The 18102-nt window shown below is 38.6% G+C and overlaps 1 protein-coding gene across 1 annotated transcript; it reads left to right on the top strand.

Moving 5' to 3' along the window:
* Positions 1-10748: 10748 nt before the first annotated feature.
* Positions 10749-12160, top strand: LOC147890153 (uncharacterized). Its single transcript, XM_087390104.1, has 6 exons — positions 10749-10845; positions 10973-11040; positions 11146-11320; positions 11444-11554; positions 11653-11810; positions 11975-12160. Exons 2-6 carry the CDS (start codon positions 10981-10983, stop codon positions 12158-12160), a joined length of 690 nt encoding a protein of 229 aa, XP_087246230.1. The 5' UTR covers positions 10749-10845; positions 10973-10980.
* The last annotated feature ends 5942 nt before the right edge of the window (positions 12161-18102 follow it).

Genomic DNA, 18102 nt, shown 5'->3' with positions numbered 1-18102 from the left:
TATGTTGTCACAATAAATGAAAATGACTCCATGTACTGGCTGACCCATATTTGTGAGTATCTTCTCTAGGCAAGCTACCTCACATGCAGCCATGGTTGCATCCATGTACTCAACTTGTGTGCTCGACAGGGAAATTGTAGGCTGCTTCTTACTACTCCAACTGATTGTAGCACTCCCAAGGGAAAACATAAAAGTGCTAGTAGATTTCCTCTCTGAGATACTACCAGCCCAGTCAATGTCTGTGTATCCATGTAATTGTATTTGGCTCCCAGCCTCATAAAATAGTCCATAATGCAATGTGGACTTCACATACCTCAATATGCACCTAGTCGCATCCAAATGTGGCTTGCTCGGTGCATTCACTCACAAGAATGTGAATTGGGAAAACATTTTTCCAACATATAAATGAATAGAGAAGGTTTTAAAAGAAAAAAAAAGATAAAAATAAATCTTTAAAAACATAACAAAATAAAAAAATATACTTTCACATCCAAAGAAAAATAAAACACTCATAAAAAAGATACTATTGCTAAGCATAATTAAGTCTTCAAATCTACTTCATCCATTTGTACACTAAACTTAACGATCCAAACCTAATATCCAAGACTCCTTAAAAACTCTTATGAGAGATTGTAAGAATTAATAAACAAACAACCATTTTACATAAACAATTATAAAACCACAAGCATAAGACTCAAGAGATCTTAAGAACTCACAAGCAAAAAAAAAAAAGATACTCACACAATCAAGCAACTATTTTCCCTCTTCAAGGATTAAAATTTCAAATGCAATTTCAAATCCTGGTTTCCTTGTTTGATTCCATTTGCTCGGTTGGAAAACCAAGCTTAGAATGGTTGGAAGAGTGTGAGCTCTTAGTATTTATAGATTTTGTTATTCATACTAATTGTGCTTTTCGTACCAATATATTGTATTTGTATAAATAAAATCTAGTCGTACGAATACCTATTTGTACAAATAAGGTTATTCATACGAATACATGTTTTTGACATGTCTCATTCATGAAAATATGTGACATGGCAATGGATTTTGACGTTTTTAAAAAGCATGAATGTATTAATCATCCGTATTCCTCTAATTAATTGAATTCTAAATTCGATTTATTCCACGTAGGCAACAATGTATCTATTGGCGATTCAGCCACCAATCAATACAATCAGCATTTTTTATGCACCTTGTCTATCCTGTGTGTACTATTCTCTACAACATGTGTCCCCATGAGCCGATGTCTTTGTTGCATTTCTTCGAGCCAATGGAAAGCTATAATTTGGGTTAGCTCAGTTGTTTCAAGGGTGCATGGGATATGGTTGTGCTACCAAAACATTATTATGCCTGTCCTATCTCTTGATTTTAAGGATAAATGAGAAACCAAAAGTGCACACATAGTGTGTTATGTGGTATTTTGCATTACACCCACACCATTGGTAATGTGAGAAGCTACACATTTACAAAACCCCACAAGTGATCATGTAACGGTCAATGCTCACATTAAATATTTTTACAATCCCTTAATATTAAGGGCATTAACTGGGATTGGATTAAAAATATTCCCAAAATGCATAGGCAATCAACTCTGAACTTGGTTTTCGACACTCACAACCGAGGCACATATCTTAAAGTGTTGATTTGTATTTAGTAGGAATGCATTTTGTGATCGGCTTCAATTCTATAGCGGTCTGCACATGCTTCCCCTCATTTAGCATCTCTCAATATAACTTACTTAATGGGGTGGTCAGCGCCTTATTTTTCATCTAGCAATTAAAGAGTTTATGAATTGTTCTTATGCACATTCTCAGAGTGGCAATACCATGTTTTGCAAGCCCATTCTAAACATGTGTTACATGTCAACCTCTTAGGCATTCGATTCAACTTAACTACGTACTAGTACAACGCACCATGGCAAATCTATGGCAAAGAAGGGGGGCAGTAACTTGACATTTCAATTGGGCTTCCATAGGAGAGAACACACGTCAATATTAGTTCTACCCTCAACTTATCGATAGTGTTGTTCAAGTAGCATGTGAAGATGGATAAAAACTTTGTAAAACCACTATTGCAAGCATTGAGTGACATATTAGAATCATAGGCTAGTATGTGGATTTTAAAGTGCAACCAATCTTAGAAAATCATGTGTAGAAATATCATTTACTCTCTCCTATAATTCCACACAAACCCTATGTAAGACAAACTCTAGAAATAAACCAAATATGCATGTGTGTGTTTGTGAAATCTCCATGATAATTGATTAAAAATATGGCAAAGCAAGAAATGAATGTGCACATTGTAGTTTGAGGTAGCACTGCCCACAATTCCATGGATTATCAGAGGCAACCATGGGCTGCCCCTTTCCTCATCGACATGAGCTTTAATGGCGGCTACTACATCAACAAAGGCCTCTGCCTACTATTATGGGTCAACTTGTCAAAGATTTTTCACAACAAGGAGGAGCCACAAACAAGAATGAAGTAGAAAGAAACAATGCAGAGAGAAGGATGTCGCACAGAAGTCAGACACAGAATATTGCTCAAAACTTGTATTACTTGGAGAAAATGTCGATACAACATCAGAGAGACAAAGCTCAAGCTACAAGCCAACAAATACAACTGAAATTGCTTTGCTTAGATTGACAATACAAGGCAAAACAGGTTGGCTGACCACAGTCCAACAACCATCATGATATAGAGATAACAAGTGTAACTGATTCTAACAGCTACCATAAGGCATAACTGTCATTCTAATAGCCTTAGTACCACTATGCCACTACTACTGTGACTCTTGAGCTTCTACTATATTCGGATTATCATATTACATTAAGATGCCATGCTTGGTGTTGGATTATCCCCTAACACCTACGCCTTATGTCTATAACACCTCCATATTCCACTTTTGCTAGAATCCTGAATCATCTTTAGCGAACAAAAATTCACAACTTGCTTCATCCATAGTTCATGCAATTAGTCTCTTGCTAAAGAAATCCAAAACATAAATCATGGAGCATGGTGTCAATGCCATGCCTTCACTCCTTAAAGAATTTGACGCTCTCCACATCTACGCAATAGAGAAGTGTGAGCATGAATCGCCCAAATACAATGGATGGGTAGATACATTCTTGATTGTATTGATAGTTACCTTCATGCCGCAACCCGATGGAAGCCATGGACACCACATGAAAGAACGCTTGCAAAGAAGTTTGCAACTGACCTGATGATACATAGGTGCTAAAAAAGCATATTTCCATGCCTCAACATCCCCATTCCACATTGGGAATTCAAGAAGGAACTAGAATTGTAGCACATATGCCCCACTCTTACACACCTGACACTTAATGTGTGATCCTCTCCAGAAGCTCCCTTTGCCACCATGCATCCTTTCCCCAAACGTTGACACATGACATCCCCATGTGGTAAGATGTACAGGCAAATGCCATGTGTTGGAAACTCATGCAAAGTGCTCAACTTAATGTTAGATAAGATATATAATATTAGAGATTCAAAGAAGAAGAGATCAAACTAGTTCCAAAGAGTCCTCCCCATGGGTATCTATCTAAGGTGCAACCAAGATTCCCATGCACCCACATGGATTACTGCTCACCGTCCCCATGGCACTCCCAAGAAACTGAAAGCATGCGGTCCTTTCAACAATCCTACAAATGTTTTGTTGCCGCCACCTTGTGACTTCCATGTGAAAGTTCATTGATGGACACATTAGCTAAGGAAAGCATGTGAACACCATATTAGGAAATTTGGGAATCTACCAAGTCCCATTTTGGTAATTCCCAAATTACCCAAATATAAATTTTCCCATATAAAAGATACAAAACATGAGGTGAAGTAGTAAATCAATCAACATAGTTTCAAAATGCACTTGTAAATTGAGCATATATTTTTGAGGGGTTTTTTCATCCACAGCTAGAGGCTCTAGTTTGAGTGGGGGTGTTGAAAATATATATAGTTCACCCTATTCTCGACTATGGCCTCACCTATATATCTCTATGAAAATATGTAATACATACTTCTTCTGGGAGCAATCTTGTGCGTCACTCTCCCTTTCTCTCACCCTCTCAACAAACAATAGTGTTGCAATACCATTCGATGCCTAGACAAAACCTTGTCTAAGACTTGATGAACCTTGTGTAGACCATGTATCGCATTGTGCATCTCAACTCATTGTCTCTCTGCATTTGGAGCTTCCTCCATCCTTAAAAACCCCTCTCCACCCATATTTAGCTAGTGGCACACTCTCCACAGATTTGCAATGCCAAATTTTGGCCATGCAATAGTGGGACACATGCAAGTGGTAGCAAGAAGTACATAGAGTAAATTAATGAAAAGCTGAGTAGAGATCAATTTCTCGCGTTGTTCAATCATGGGAGAGTTCGATTAAGTTTTTGTCTTCAGCCAAATTAGATCTCCAACAATAGTAGGCAGTACTTACTTCATTGAGCACCCACCTATGTGTCTGGGCTAAGGTAGAGTGTAATTTATTTAGAATCATTTGGAATGATTATTGTAATCCAAGTGATGGCTGGTTTTTTTAAATCCCGCACCTTCTAACTTGCACTCATGTAGGGAGATATGGAATCATTTCTGATCTTCCATGCATTCAAAACCCATCAAGACATGCAGAATATCAAATGTTTGTTGTTAGAATTCCTTCCAGTTGGCTTAAAAAACATGAAGCCATACACCACATCAAATGTCTATTGTAGACTTCCTTTTTGCTGGCTTCGACAACACATCACATGTTTTTTAAAATTTTTGGGACTCAAGACTATTGTTGGATCGCTATTTAAACACTTGAAGGATGATGAAGAAGACTGTATGCAGGTGACTTTTGATACTAAACGAAGGCAAAAGCTCCTAATTTGGGACATAAAAGTGCAAACGAGTCGTTGTGGATAGATGGTTGGTGATTTTCAAATTGGGTCAAATATATGCTTGACATGAAAGAAAAGCAAAAGATTTGGGTGGATCACATGTCAACACAATTAAACAGAGAATCCGAGTTTCAGAAAGCTTGCCAAATTTTTTGAAAGGTCAAGATAGCTCACTTGAACCACCACTATTCATCCGTATGTGATCTATGTTCGTGTTCAGCCTCAGCAACATGCATCATTATGATCAAAGAATCTCCTTGGCAAACCGAAACCACTCAAAACATAGGCTAAATGCAATGGATGTAGATAAATGTTTCATTTCTAGAATGGCTTCAAGAAGGGTCTGTCCCCCATAGTGCTAATTCTTTCTTACATAGCTCAAAAGGAGTTGTTTGAAATGGTACCTTCTTTGTTCATATACCTTCTTAATCAGGCTCCTCGATGCTACAATAGTAGGTTCCTTGCACAACACTATGGACCGGTATGCACAATGGGTCCTCCTCCATGGATACTTATTCCCGGTTGTGGAAATTTGTATCTTTCGACCAAACTTTATGACTCAGGTTTCAAGCGCATTGTGAACATTTACTTTTCCAAGGTGGTTGTATTGCTGAGATCTCGGGGGGGTCACTCATCATATGTAACCCCATCACGTGAGTTCAACAAAAGGCTATTTTTAATTCCTAAAATTTACAAAAATTAATTTACATAAGGGAATATTTAAACTAGTTTTGGAAAAAAATTACAGATTTATATAGAAAAAGTGTACATTTTATTAAGACCAAATTTACAACTAAGGGATTTTACAAATAGGCCTTGAACGCATGTGATATAGAGGGTGTATACATAGTGACCCCCTCGAGGCTGAGATGCTCACACAACACTTATGCAAACGACCAAAAATGCTTTGGAGTTCATCATGGACATGACGGAGATGCAATTTTCAAACATAGGAAACGGAGGTATAAGGCTTCTCAAAAGGAGCTTTAAGTGATGAGAAGCTAATGTAAGAATTGGAATCCCTACATTCGGCAAGGGTTGAAGTTTCTCAGCGAGCCACCCATTCCATTTACTTGGTATCCTCTTCGATTCATGTAGGTCTATCCTCCCAATCATTTCTAATGGAGAAGGAGTAGTTTGATCAATATTAGTCATATGTCTTTATAGGCCTTCATGATGACAGACGATTTGAATGACAAAAATGATGGAGTGTGGATTCAAAATGAATCATCAAAGGGAGATGTGGAAACTCAAGACTTCACGATGCTTGACATTCTAGCTCCATGAATATGAGGTGACATCTCCTTGCTGCCACCATTTGGGCATAGTCGATCTCTTTTATGTAAATGTTTGGGTATATGGATTACACTTCCTTCCAAGCAGCCATTACACTTTTTTTTTTGGCAATCATGGGAATTGGAAATATCAAATCTTGTATGGCTAGCATTTAGCCTAGCCTTTCCCTAGTGGTTCCACGTGGGCACTAGTGATCCATCCTTAATAGGATAGATACTCACACAGAGTGCATAGACCAATTAGAAATCCATCTTGGATGCATGCGTGAAAGATACATGCAAATCCAAGACAACACAATGAATTAGATGAGATCTATTGGATCAATCTTTCTACAAGTTGCTCAAAAAGGCCAGTCGTCAACATATAAATAGTGAGTGGAGAAAACAGACTCACTAATAGTGGGTATTCGAAACTTCATACAAACTAAGAACTAATTTAACCTCGCACACAACATATGTGAATCATAGATAGCAATCAAGGCTGCTTCAAACAAATTCAAAAAGTGATTCTTATTTGTAAAGGTCCATGGCAAGGTGAGATACGACTCACAGAAGCTACCCAAGGTCATTGTTGGAGGGTTGCAAGCCACACTGGTAATAACATTGTCATTTGACGGGTAGGATGGGTTTACCTCATGTGAGGTTCATGGAGATAACTATCAAAGACACCATGAGCGAGAAAAAACCAGAGGGGGAAAGGGTATGAACTCTCAATTAGAATAACGACCTAATAGTCGCTGAGTGGTTTACTTCCAAGGTAAGAGCAGTGGTAAGGTTGAGGGACACCTTGTGTGGAGATCATTGTGGAAGGTTCAAAAGTGGGTTGTCTAAAGCACTACGAGGTGGAGAGAGTTAATGATATACTCAAGGTGTTCCTAATTTGATGCTCGGTTCTATCTAGTCGGTTCTAGAAACTCAAAAATATTTGTTCTAACACCCATCTCTTTTGCATGAAAGTTATGCCTTTCTCTAGAGTTGTAGAAGCTTGTTGGTTTGCTACGTTTTTCTTTCGATTTCTCCCCTATGCATTAATCCCATGGAATTTCCACAATTGAGCGGGTATTTCAAGTTATACTATCCAAATTAGTATGCTTGATGTGTTATGGGTTAGGGTGGGTCCGAATTAGTGAGGTTTCTACCTATGATGAAGGAGCTAAGAAACAATGCGAGGATGTAAGAAAGAGTATTGGTTTTGCATTTTTTGGAAATTCTAGTTGGTGATTGACTTCTTTTTTAAAACTTTGTCTAGACTTTGCAATGGATGAACTACATAGTGACAAAATTCTGGTGGTCCAAAATTAGTACTCAAAGATTAACTTGGCAAAACATAAATCATGGGTGTCTTATGGGCTTTATTGAGTAATCTAGATAGCATTTTCATATCATGTCTTTAATAAAAATATATTTACGGAAGGGTATTTTAAAATACATTTTGACAAAAAGTTATATACTTATATAGAAAAAGGGTGTCTTTTAACCATACAATATCTAGGGAGAATGGATTTATAAAATATCGCTTCAACGCAGGTGGTACATAGGGTTTACAAATAGTGACTTTGTGACAAGTTCCTATTGGTTAAAGACATGAACAGACTAATTAAAAGGTGAATTGACCTTTGTGGTAAATGGAAGATGCTTCTTGGGGTTATTGGATTCCTAATATGTCCTTCACAATGAAGGATTAATGTTTTCATATCGATTCTTTCTTTTAGAAATTTATGCTCATGTACGCACTCTAGAGTTCACTTGAGCTCGCCATATGGTTTGAAATATGTAAATTGAGTTGTAGTTGGGCTAGGGAATGTCCCCTATATTATATTGGCACTCTTGCTAATTCGATCTATTCCCTAATTCAACTCTAAACCTTTTTGGCACTCTTTTTCTGAGCTTGCAAGAGTTTTGAATGGGTTCGAGATTGGATAATGAATGTGAAAGAGGTTTGACCGGGAATCCATAAGGCAATCCATCAGGTAATATGAGAGAGAGAGAGAGAGAGAGAGAGGATAATGAATGTGAAAAAGGTTTGAACGGGCATCCATAAGGCAATCCGTCGGGGAGAGAGAGAGAGAGAGAGAGAAATCTGCCACTTGACATTTCACAATTCTAATACGGAGAAAGTTGTACACACGCGTCCATGGACAAATGTAGCTTTTGGCTGCCAACACGAATCGCGATTTATTCCTGGGCGTGCTGATGATCGTTAGCCGCCGCTACCAGTGTACCTGACACATGCACATTCCAGGCGTCCGCATGACTCGTGAGTATGCAAAGTTCAAACGAAGGTGCTCTGCTGTGCAAACAAAGGTGCTCGATCTGCTGTGCAGCAAGTGGGGGGCGGGAGCAGGAAGATGGCATCATGCCAAAGAACGTAACTGATAAAAAGCGACGATGTTCAAGCAGATTGCTTTACCCTTATTACCTTATTACATCTTGTTCAGGTTTTAAGGGCAGGCTGGACGCCATTGGCCGCCTGCGCACCTGTACACACGCAAGTGCCAGCGCAGTTAGTTTGATCGCTGCACTGGCAATTTGGCAAGGGAGCGCTGCAGCCGTAGGCGTTGCAGGGGGCGGGGCAGGAGTATGCAGCAGCCGGTTTGAAGAAGAAGCTGGAGGGAGAAGCCACGAGCAGAACAAGCAGCAGCAGCGAGGGGAGCAGCATATTGCGAGGCATGGTCATGGCTGATGAGTGAGCGCTGGCACTGCGCAATATAGTCACGTTTTTATAGTTGCTCGGGAAGCCGCATAGCACAAACCGCAAGTGTGATCCACGCCCCGAAAAGAACCTACCCAATGGAAAAGCTTAACCGCAAGTGTGACACGCCTCGAAAAGAACAAGAACTTATTGCTAAAAGGCCACACAATCAATGTGATGATAAGTCGAAAAGGATGGCCGATAAGTTTAAGAAACTGTGGATGGCTATACAGTAGCAGGGACTCGTGCAAATCCTCCTCTGCCACACGTGTCATAGAGCCACGTCTTAGGCATGCATGGACCGTCATTTTTACCTCTCTAACCCCTGACTCCTCTGTCCCCTTGTCTATTGTGGTATTTTTGCTAAATCCGCCCCCCTAATAATTGAGAAATCAAACCGAAGGAGCTAACTACGTGAAACATAAAAGCAATGCATTTTATTTAGATGCAACACACACAATACCTGCATGGCACACATCCTAGGGGGCTTGTTGTGATCTTACAAAGCTTCTAAAACATTGTCCTGCAAAGGCCAAAACATCCTTCAAACACATGAAGTACAGAAATGAAAAAGCATCACCTAATCAAGCCAAATATATAGATGTCGTGGTAGATGCTTGAGTCGATGAGGAGCCATGATAGATGCCAGCTACATCTTCCCACTATAGGGCATAGTCGGGCACAAAGATGATCACCCATAGTATGTTGCTACCAAGAGTAGCATACACTGGCTCTCATGCGAGAGATATCAAAGCCGATCACGAACCGTGTACAGAGAAGAAGACTCGTCGATCCACTCACAAAAGTCGACTTTGTAGAAACTTGTAGAAGAATACATGTGGTGAAGCCACTTGGCAATGTACACACTCAGGGGGTTCACCTAAAAAAATTAGTATACCACGTGCGTTCAAAAGGAGAGGTATTTTAATTCAACTTTTGAAAAAAATTCATTATCACAATGACGTGTGCAACTTAGTAACCTCATTGACACACAAATATCGCAATGCCATGTGCAACTTTGAAACCTATTGGATGCAAGTAGACAAGTATTGAGTGGGAAAAGTAAATTGAGGCGATGATGAGATTAAAATGTTGGTTACTTTCGATCGCTTGGCCTGATGCAGAATGGAAGTCTTGAGGTTACAATATTGAACTTAGGGGAATATAACCGGCCCTAGCATTATCACAATTCCGTGTGCAACTTGGTAGCCTCATTGATAAACAAATATTAGAATGCCGTGGAAGTCTTCAGGTTACTTTTGATCACTTGGCCCGATGGTGAATGTAAGTCTTGAGGTTACAATATTGAAAGGAAAATATAACCGGTCCTAGCATTATCACAATTCCGTGTGCAACTTAGTAGCCTGATTGACAAACAAATATCACAATGCCGTGTGCAACTTTGAAACCTTTGGACACAACTAGACGAGTAGTGTCAGGTCTTGAGGTGACAAGGAGAGGAAAATGTACAAAAATGTGTTTGTATATTGCGCACCTGCAGCCTAATCCAAACGCTGTTTTTGACGAAGAGCCCCACGTGTAGTGAGCGTTGTAATGTGACATGTCCAGCGAAATAAAGCTCTTGCTCGCCAATAATAAAAGGAGCCCCGCTTCATTCAAGCTCCAACACAACACTCTTGAGACTTGAAGACACTCTTCACTGTTCAGCCCACAACTTACATGCAAGCAAGCAAGCTGCTAGTAAGTAGCTACTATTATGGCAGCCGCATTGTCCACCAGACCCAGACCCACTGCACTGCAAGCGATATTGCTAATGGTGTGTGTAGTAGTATCGCCTGCCTTGATCCGGTACGCCAACGGACAGGAATGCGGACCTAATATAGGATCTTGCAGTGGCATCAACTGCTGCAGCCAGTTTGGCTACTGCGGTACCGGCTGTAACTATTGCGGAGCCGGCTGCCAGTCCGGCTATGGGGTTTGCGGCGGGTGCAAATGTTTCCCAGGTGAGCTACACTGAGCTCCTGACTCCTTATATTAACGCGGCACGCCTTCAGGCTCTCATGCTGCAACTATATTAGATTATTAGTACACAATCTGATGCTAATTTGCCCTGTAATTGCAAATGGACAGCAAGCGCAATGGTACTAACGCGAGGTGGCATCACCAAGCCAATATCTGAGCTCGCCATCGGTGAGGAGGTAAGTATATATATCCAGCCTGCTTCACTAGTCCACACTTCCTACTGTATATTATGGAAATTAACGCCTCACTGCCTGAGTTTTCATCCGAAACTTAAACCGCAGGTGGCAGTTCGCAATGGCAACACAGGATCAGTGGAATATGACGCTGTGTACGCACATGGATACTCGGATCCCTACGCATTGTCGGAGTTTATTGTCCTCACACTTTCCAGTTTGCAAGATGAGAACGTGACCCAAACAATTGAGCTTACTGCTGGGCATTTCACTCTAGTTCAAGGTTTTCTTGCTTTTAGTGCTTACCCATCGTCGATCCTTTCCACAACTGAACAACCCATATATGCTTTCATCACATGTTTATACGTATATGCATGTACGTCACCATTGACAATCTTGTATGCAGGATTTGAAGACAGTACACTTAAGTACAAATTAGCCCAGGATGTGAAGGTTGGAGATCGAATGCTCACTACCCGTGATGACGACCTTCAATTCTCTACTTTTGTTGTCTCTGGTACAAAGTTCAAACCACATATTTCAATCATCAGCTTGACCAATCCAATATTCAATTCGCATGTATATTTATCTCATTTCTCAAGACTGATGCTGCAGGTATCGGGAAGGAGGTGATGAAAGGTCTCTACAAGCCGTTTACGTTGAAAGGAACTATTGTAGTTAACAATGTGCTAGCATCGTGTCATAGTGAATGGTTCCTACACTCCACCCTCAAGCGCATTTTTGGTGCACACAATCTACCCTCTATTTATCAGGTTGACCACTTTGTTCAAGTTTTAGATTCCAATCATGTTCTCTTTTTGGAGCAAAGCATTCATTTTTAAAACTTACAGCTTTCATTTGTGACTACTCCTTGTTTAATGAACTTTAGATATTTCCATGATCAATAACTAATTTCCTTTAATATATAATTTTACAGGCAATGTTGACACCTATAAGAATGCTCTACAGCGGAATGGACAAGGATGCTTACAAAGGAGTTTATACTCAAATAAATTCCCATTCTAGTATTGCAAAATTTGGAAGTGTCTTCAATGGATATTTGAAGCTCGACGTCCTCATGGGGCCTTTGTCACCAAAATCGTATGACATCCATACCACCTAATTAAGGAAGATGTATACCGAGGTTTATTATCTTTATGAATGCATGTATGCAACAAGTCTTCAAGATGCACTAGTATGTGCCAGTTATGTAATTAAATAAGGACACTTGTTGCTCCAAGTTTGACTAATATAAAGGTTCCAAGTATGCTTCATCTCTATCTATATTAGAGATTGTATTCAAAGTGTGCAATTATTATTAGATAGAAGACTTTCTTAAGTACTTAATTATAATGGTCTCCAGTATTGTATATGGATGGCATGATTTCTTGGCATCTTATATTTTAACTAAAGAGACTTATGCTCATACTATTTACTCATTCTAGTAGGATTTATGCCCTAGTTCAAGATTAAGAGATGAAGAGAACCTACGTTATTTTTTCCAAACACACAAAACATGCTTTTAAAGTTTTTAGATTCATGCTCACTAGTATAATTGAAAAGTGTTATTGTACTTGTAAATATAGAAGCACACTGTCTCTTAAGCAATGCAATATTTGCTGATGGCTCTCATTTTATATTAAAAATAAAGAAACCTTTTGAACTCTTTATGTTTCCTTGAGATGACTCGCTCTCTACTAACATCGTATACACATGATTACAAGCACTTGCTAATCACATCAAACACTAATGAAGAAATGACATTGAAATAAAAAGGATGCCCTACTAATACATGGAGGCGAGGGGGAAATTTCAATAGATCTTCTAGTTTAAGAGAAATTTGTGAATAAGAAATGAAGTATGTGCTAGCGTCAAACTATCTTCCATAAAAGGAGAACATTAAGTTCAGAATCCTTCATTATTGGCATAATTATGCCATTGCATGTATAGACTTAGTTACTCCATTGCATATCTATGGAGTAATTAAGTACATGCAATGGCATAATTATGCCTTGACATACTATGATATTAAAGATCATGGTTCTTTGACCCTAAAAATTTACGAGGAAAGTATTAACATCAAAAGCTATCATTTTTTATCAATTAGGACTAGACCTGCAATGATGTGTAAATGGTCCTTGTGAGAACCATATTGAGCCTCTTAGGTGATATCTGAAGTATGGATTCTTTAAAAATGAATGAATAGTCTTTCAGGATTCAAGGCAAGTGTAAGCCTCATTTGTCTCCAGTTTAGTATATGGTAATAATTTCAAAATCAAGGAAAAGAATGTGCCAAACCAAGCTTGTTGAAGAACCTGCATGGAATAGAGTGGATGAATGCATACACAATTTCAATTTCCATACCAAGTAAAACAAAAGTTCTCTCTAACTCCAAAGGGCTAGACACTACATTATCGACAATCTCTCTTTGTTAGTCTATGTGATATAACTATTGGGGGGACTCATGAGTTGCTACGGCATTCCACTGGCCGAGTTAGGCAACTGAGAGTTGCTTGAAGTTGAGATTCAACGTAATCTACATCATAAGTTAAGAACTCTCAATAAGATCACTAATTTGAAAGTTCTTATGCTAAGAAAGTAGACATGTCATGCCCCCCTAGAAACACTTAGGACAATGGCCCTTGGTAAGGATTTCGATTGACATTAACTATGTCCAATTGTCTACCTAATTTTAGCATGGTAAATTCATTGTTGTTTACAAATTTTTATCTTCTTGATGTGTATTGCAAGTGGGATGGATTTATGGATCAGTGACATAGGACATTCTTACTGGATTCATAATGTAAGTTTGCAGTTTTTAGTTCAATGAAGATACTCTTAAGTCAGTATTATCCTATCTCGTATGGCTATGGAGTCCCTTGGAGCAATTCACGTACATCAACATGATAGTTTACCCATTGTGAGCCCGCTTATGTGCAGTCGTTGTGCGGGCTACTAGTATTGCTACGCAATGCAATGCTAAGATTACAAAGTGCTAACAATGTAGATGTTGATGCCATTGTTTGTAGAAACATTATACTGGAAGAAATGTAAGACAATAGGCTGCAAAGTTGAGTTCATTGATTCACACACCAAAAGAACAAAAAAACATTCTGATGAAATAGGCGCGTCGTCCAGATAACTGTCATGCACAGATACAACCGTATAAAGCGTTTCTTACCATCCCTGCATAGAATTGACTATTGATATCCCTTATCAATAATAGACAACAATATTAAGGCCCTTAACACATGGCACTCATGGTGGACTATGCGAACCACACATGCAACGCTATCCCCTGAGTCATAGTTAGATGCCTTATACAACAGTTACACCTTTGGCTTTAAAACACAACCCTAACACTTTTCATCAAATCCAGAAGGATCCTGTCATCTCCCTCACTTACTGCTCAAGGAGCCTCTGGCAAGCTTGATTTAATACACCTAGCTACTATTGAAAAGTAGCAGGACATGAAGGACCTGGATGATCCGGATCGAGCCGATGACTCGGACCAGCACGTTCTTCCTCTTATCTCTTCTGCAATTGCTCAGTAACATCTCGAACGCTGCCTAGCACCCGCACTGCTTCAACATAATCCAGCTAAAACCGAGCCTCAAGATGATCAATCCAGAGAGCTCTTGCTACTCCTAGTGGCACAGGAGTTTGAACAACAGCTCCCCTTTGATGAATACGCCCTAGTGGCGCTACTGGTATAGTACCTTCCGCTTGTGCAATATCCAACAACCCTTGCAATGGATGAGAAGCATTATAATCAACAGGCTGAGTATCATGCCAGAAATCACGAGGCAACTGCTCCATGATGGCCTCCTGCCGACCAAGTCACCATCGAATTCGCTCCTCCAGTAAAGGATCCCGCCGAATACGCATAGGGAAAAGAGGAGGAATAGGTACCAAACGAGGAAAAGGAGTATGGAAAGGATAATGTTTTTCCAAAAATTGATCAGCCACTTCCCAGTATGGAGGAGTAGGAGGAAGAGTTAGAGAAAAAGAATGAGCACATAACTCAATTGAGACATCTTTCCTATTAATGACATACCAATGGTGCCCACATGGCAGCACTAGGGAAAGAAATGGAGAAATTCATGCTGCAGAGAGCAGCACGATAGATTACTTTCCAATGCCAAGGACATATGAAGCTTCAGCTTTGGCAACTTGCAAGAGAAATAGGAAACTTAAAGGCCAAGATATGAAGCATCAGCTTGCAAGAGAAAGAAGAATTGTAAATGCCAATGACTACTACTGTGAACTGAACGATAAACACCAAATGTTTGCAATAAGATATATATTGGAAGATAGATACAAAGTAGCATAGTATGCGATTGAGTTGGGTAGAAGAGCAAGAGCAAGCTGTCCTATTCCTTATAGGTATTATGTATATCATTTTGTTCAATGTATAGTTGCCATGAATTGCAAATTTTTGTCACATTTCACCCATTGCATTTGTGTTATTTCATCATTCATTACAAGATCTAGGAGAGGCATCATGGAGCACTTGATCACTAGAAGCCCCGATTTTCCCTAACATAAATGATATGAACCTTGAGAATAGATCATCTCTCACGTGTTTAACCAACAAACAAATTAAACATAAGAGACCTACAAAGGGTCTCTCCCTCCAGCTCACAACAATGACAAGCTCAGCGTTCTTTAAATCGTGGCTATGAACAAACAGATCTCTACTTTATATATTTCGTGGCCTGGAGTTGGAAAGCAACAATTTGCCGAAATAACATCAAAGTATCATATTGACCATTATTTTTTTGATAAAGTAGCATTAATTCATGTGATATTTGAGCATAAGAATTGTGTCCATTGACAAGACAATTGGAGAGTGCCATCAACAGGAACTGCACTGTGTTGAGAGCACTATCCATAGATGTTGTCAAAGAAATACCTTGTGATAGAGGTGTATATTATCAATTGGAAGGTTTGGGAGATCTATATGTTACAGTGAAGGAGATTAACCACGTCCTGAAATGCCTCCGAATGGAGAACTCATGTCATCGTACAATGGAATGTTTGTTTGCATCACCAGATAAGTCTAATTATAATGATTTGTCCCTATGAGAGTTGAAGAGTTCGCATTATCTTACACCTTTCATGGTTTTGATGATAGTAAGGTACTCAGAAAAGGACGGTAATGAAGCTAAACAATGCATATGATCGATTGACACTTTGACTGGCTCCACGAGTTGCTTACCTTAGAGCTTTTAATAGCCGATCTTCCTCTTCGATGTCTGTGAGGGGATTATAGTGGCATAGATCTTCGATGTCTATGATGGGATTAACTATACGAAGTCTATATGTAGTGTTTTTAAAAAAAATAAAATACAAATATTCCATGATTCTAATGCAACCACAACAACACAATGCCTCTGTAGCTGCATTTAATAGATGCAAAAAATGAGGGCCCATCTATAAGCGCTGTAAGTGTAGTATGCTTACGAGTGCGTCTATTGTCGCCTGTAGATTGCACGTTTATTAGCCCGGTAAATTTGAGTGTTTATGAATGTGGCTACAGTGGTTTTTAAACGCGCCTATAAACACGATTATACATGCAGAGCAGGGTCCATTTTTCAAACTTGAGACATATAGGCTTGACAAGCAATGGCCACACTACCTAATCTTATTAAAATATCAATGCTGCATATGATTTTGCCTAATGCTCATATATACAAATTAAGTGAGTTTATGAAAATGAGACAACATATAAAATAGTGTTTCACTACTGCAAAACTAGGTAGAAATGGCAGCCCAAAAGTGACATTTCTACATTATTAAATGGCACTTTCTTGCCGCCATTTCCACATGTGCCATTTTTTGGAAATGGCAACCAAAAGTGCCATATATTTTTGCCAATACTGTGTCCATAATGGCAAACAAAAGTGCCATATATTTTGCCATTTTTACGTATGAAATGGCAACTAAAAGTGCCATATAGTTTTGCCATTTCCACATACAAAATGGCAACCAAGAGTGCCATATATTTCTGCCATTTTTGTCTAAAATGGCAACTGTGAAAGTGCCATATATTTTGCCATTTTTACGTATTAAGTGGCAACTAAAAGTGCCATATAGTTTTCCCATTTCCACATGCAAAATGGCAACCAAAAGTGCCATATATTTTCATCATTTTATGTCTTAAATGGCAACCAAAAGTACCATATATTTTTCCATTTTTATGTATGAAATGGCAACCAAAAGTGCCATATAGTATTGCCATTTCCACATGCAAAATGACAACCAAAAGTGCCATATATTTTGCCATTTTTACGTATGAAATGGCAACTAAAAGTGCCATATAGTTTTGTCATTTCCATAATCGAAATGGCAACCAAATGTACCATATATTTTTACCATTTTTAATGCATGAAATGGCACTGCATTTGAGACCAATTGTGACGAAATGGCAAAAGGTGACATAAAAGTTATGTTTGAAATGACAAAAGGTGACATAAAAATTGTCACTTATTATATTCAAAATAGCAAAACATGACTTAAAATTTGCAAGATTTAATGATAAAAATGGAAATAAAGTGACATACAAAATGCTGGTTATTATGTTACAAATGGCAAGAAATGAAATCACAATTGCCATTTCTTATTTTATAAGCAATAGCATTCAAAATGGGCCCAAAAAAAAAAGCTTCTACTAGCTTTTAAAATGGGCCAAAAAGTTACATGACATTGGAATCTTAAATTACTAAAATTTTACATTTGATACTTGGTATCCATGAATGAAATTTATTATCTAAGTGTGAAAAATTAATCAAAAGTCTTAAGTGCATCAGTACTCATAGTACACAGTGTGAAGAACTCATCTAAAATTCTAAGGAATAACTTTTACCTTTTATAACACACATTTTAGTTGATAACAAATATTATTCGATAGTTGATTGAGAAATAAATAATATAATTTTTACATAACAAAATAATATATGAAATTATAAAAAAATTACATGAAGAGTTTTCCAAGAGCCTACGGCTTGAAATTGATTTCTTTTGTTACCATTACTCACACTTGGTTTGGAAAAAATGCGACTC

The sequence above is a fragment of the Dipteris shenzhenensis genome, chromosome 19 (assembly GCF_047967505.1).
Source record: "Dipteris shenzhenensis isolate YYH24624 ecotype China chromosome 19, Dip_SZ_1.0, whole genome shotgun sequence".
Lineage (NCBI taxonomy): Eukaryota > Viridiplantae > Streptophyta > Polypodiopsida > Gleicheniales > Dipteridaceae > Dipteris > Dipteris shenzhenensis.
The sequence above is the reverse complement of the archived record's forward strand: the minus strand, read 5'-3'. Positions and strand labels throughout refer to the sequence as shown.

What these genes read in the sequence shown, in the direction of transcription:
- LOC147890153 (XM_087390104.1), top strand. Translation starts at nt 10,981, where the DNA reads ATGGTACTAACGCGAGGTGGCATCACCAAGCCAATATCTGAGCTCGCC. An exon ending in AGCTCGCCATCGGTGAGGAG is followed by an intron (nt 11,041 to 11,145) that starts GTAAGTATATAT and finishes CTTAAACCGCAG; the next exon opens with GTGGCAGTTCGCAATGGCAA. An exon ending in GCATTTCACTCTAGTTCAAG is followed by an intron (nt 11,321 to 11,443) that starts GTTTTCTTGCTT and finishes TCTTGTATGCAG; the next exon opens with GATTTGAAGACAGTACACTT.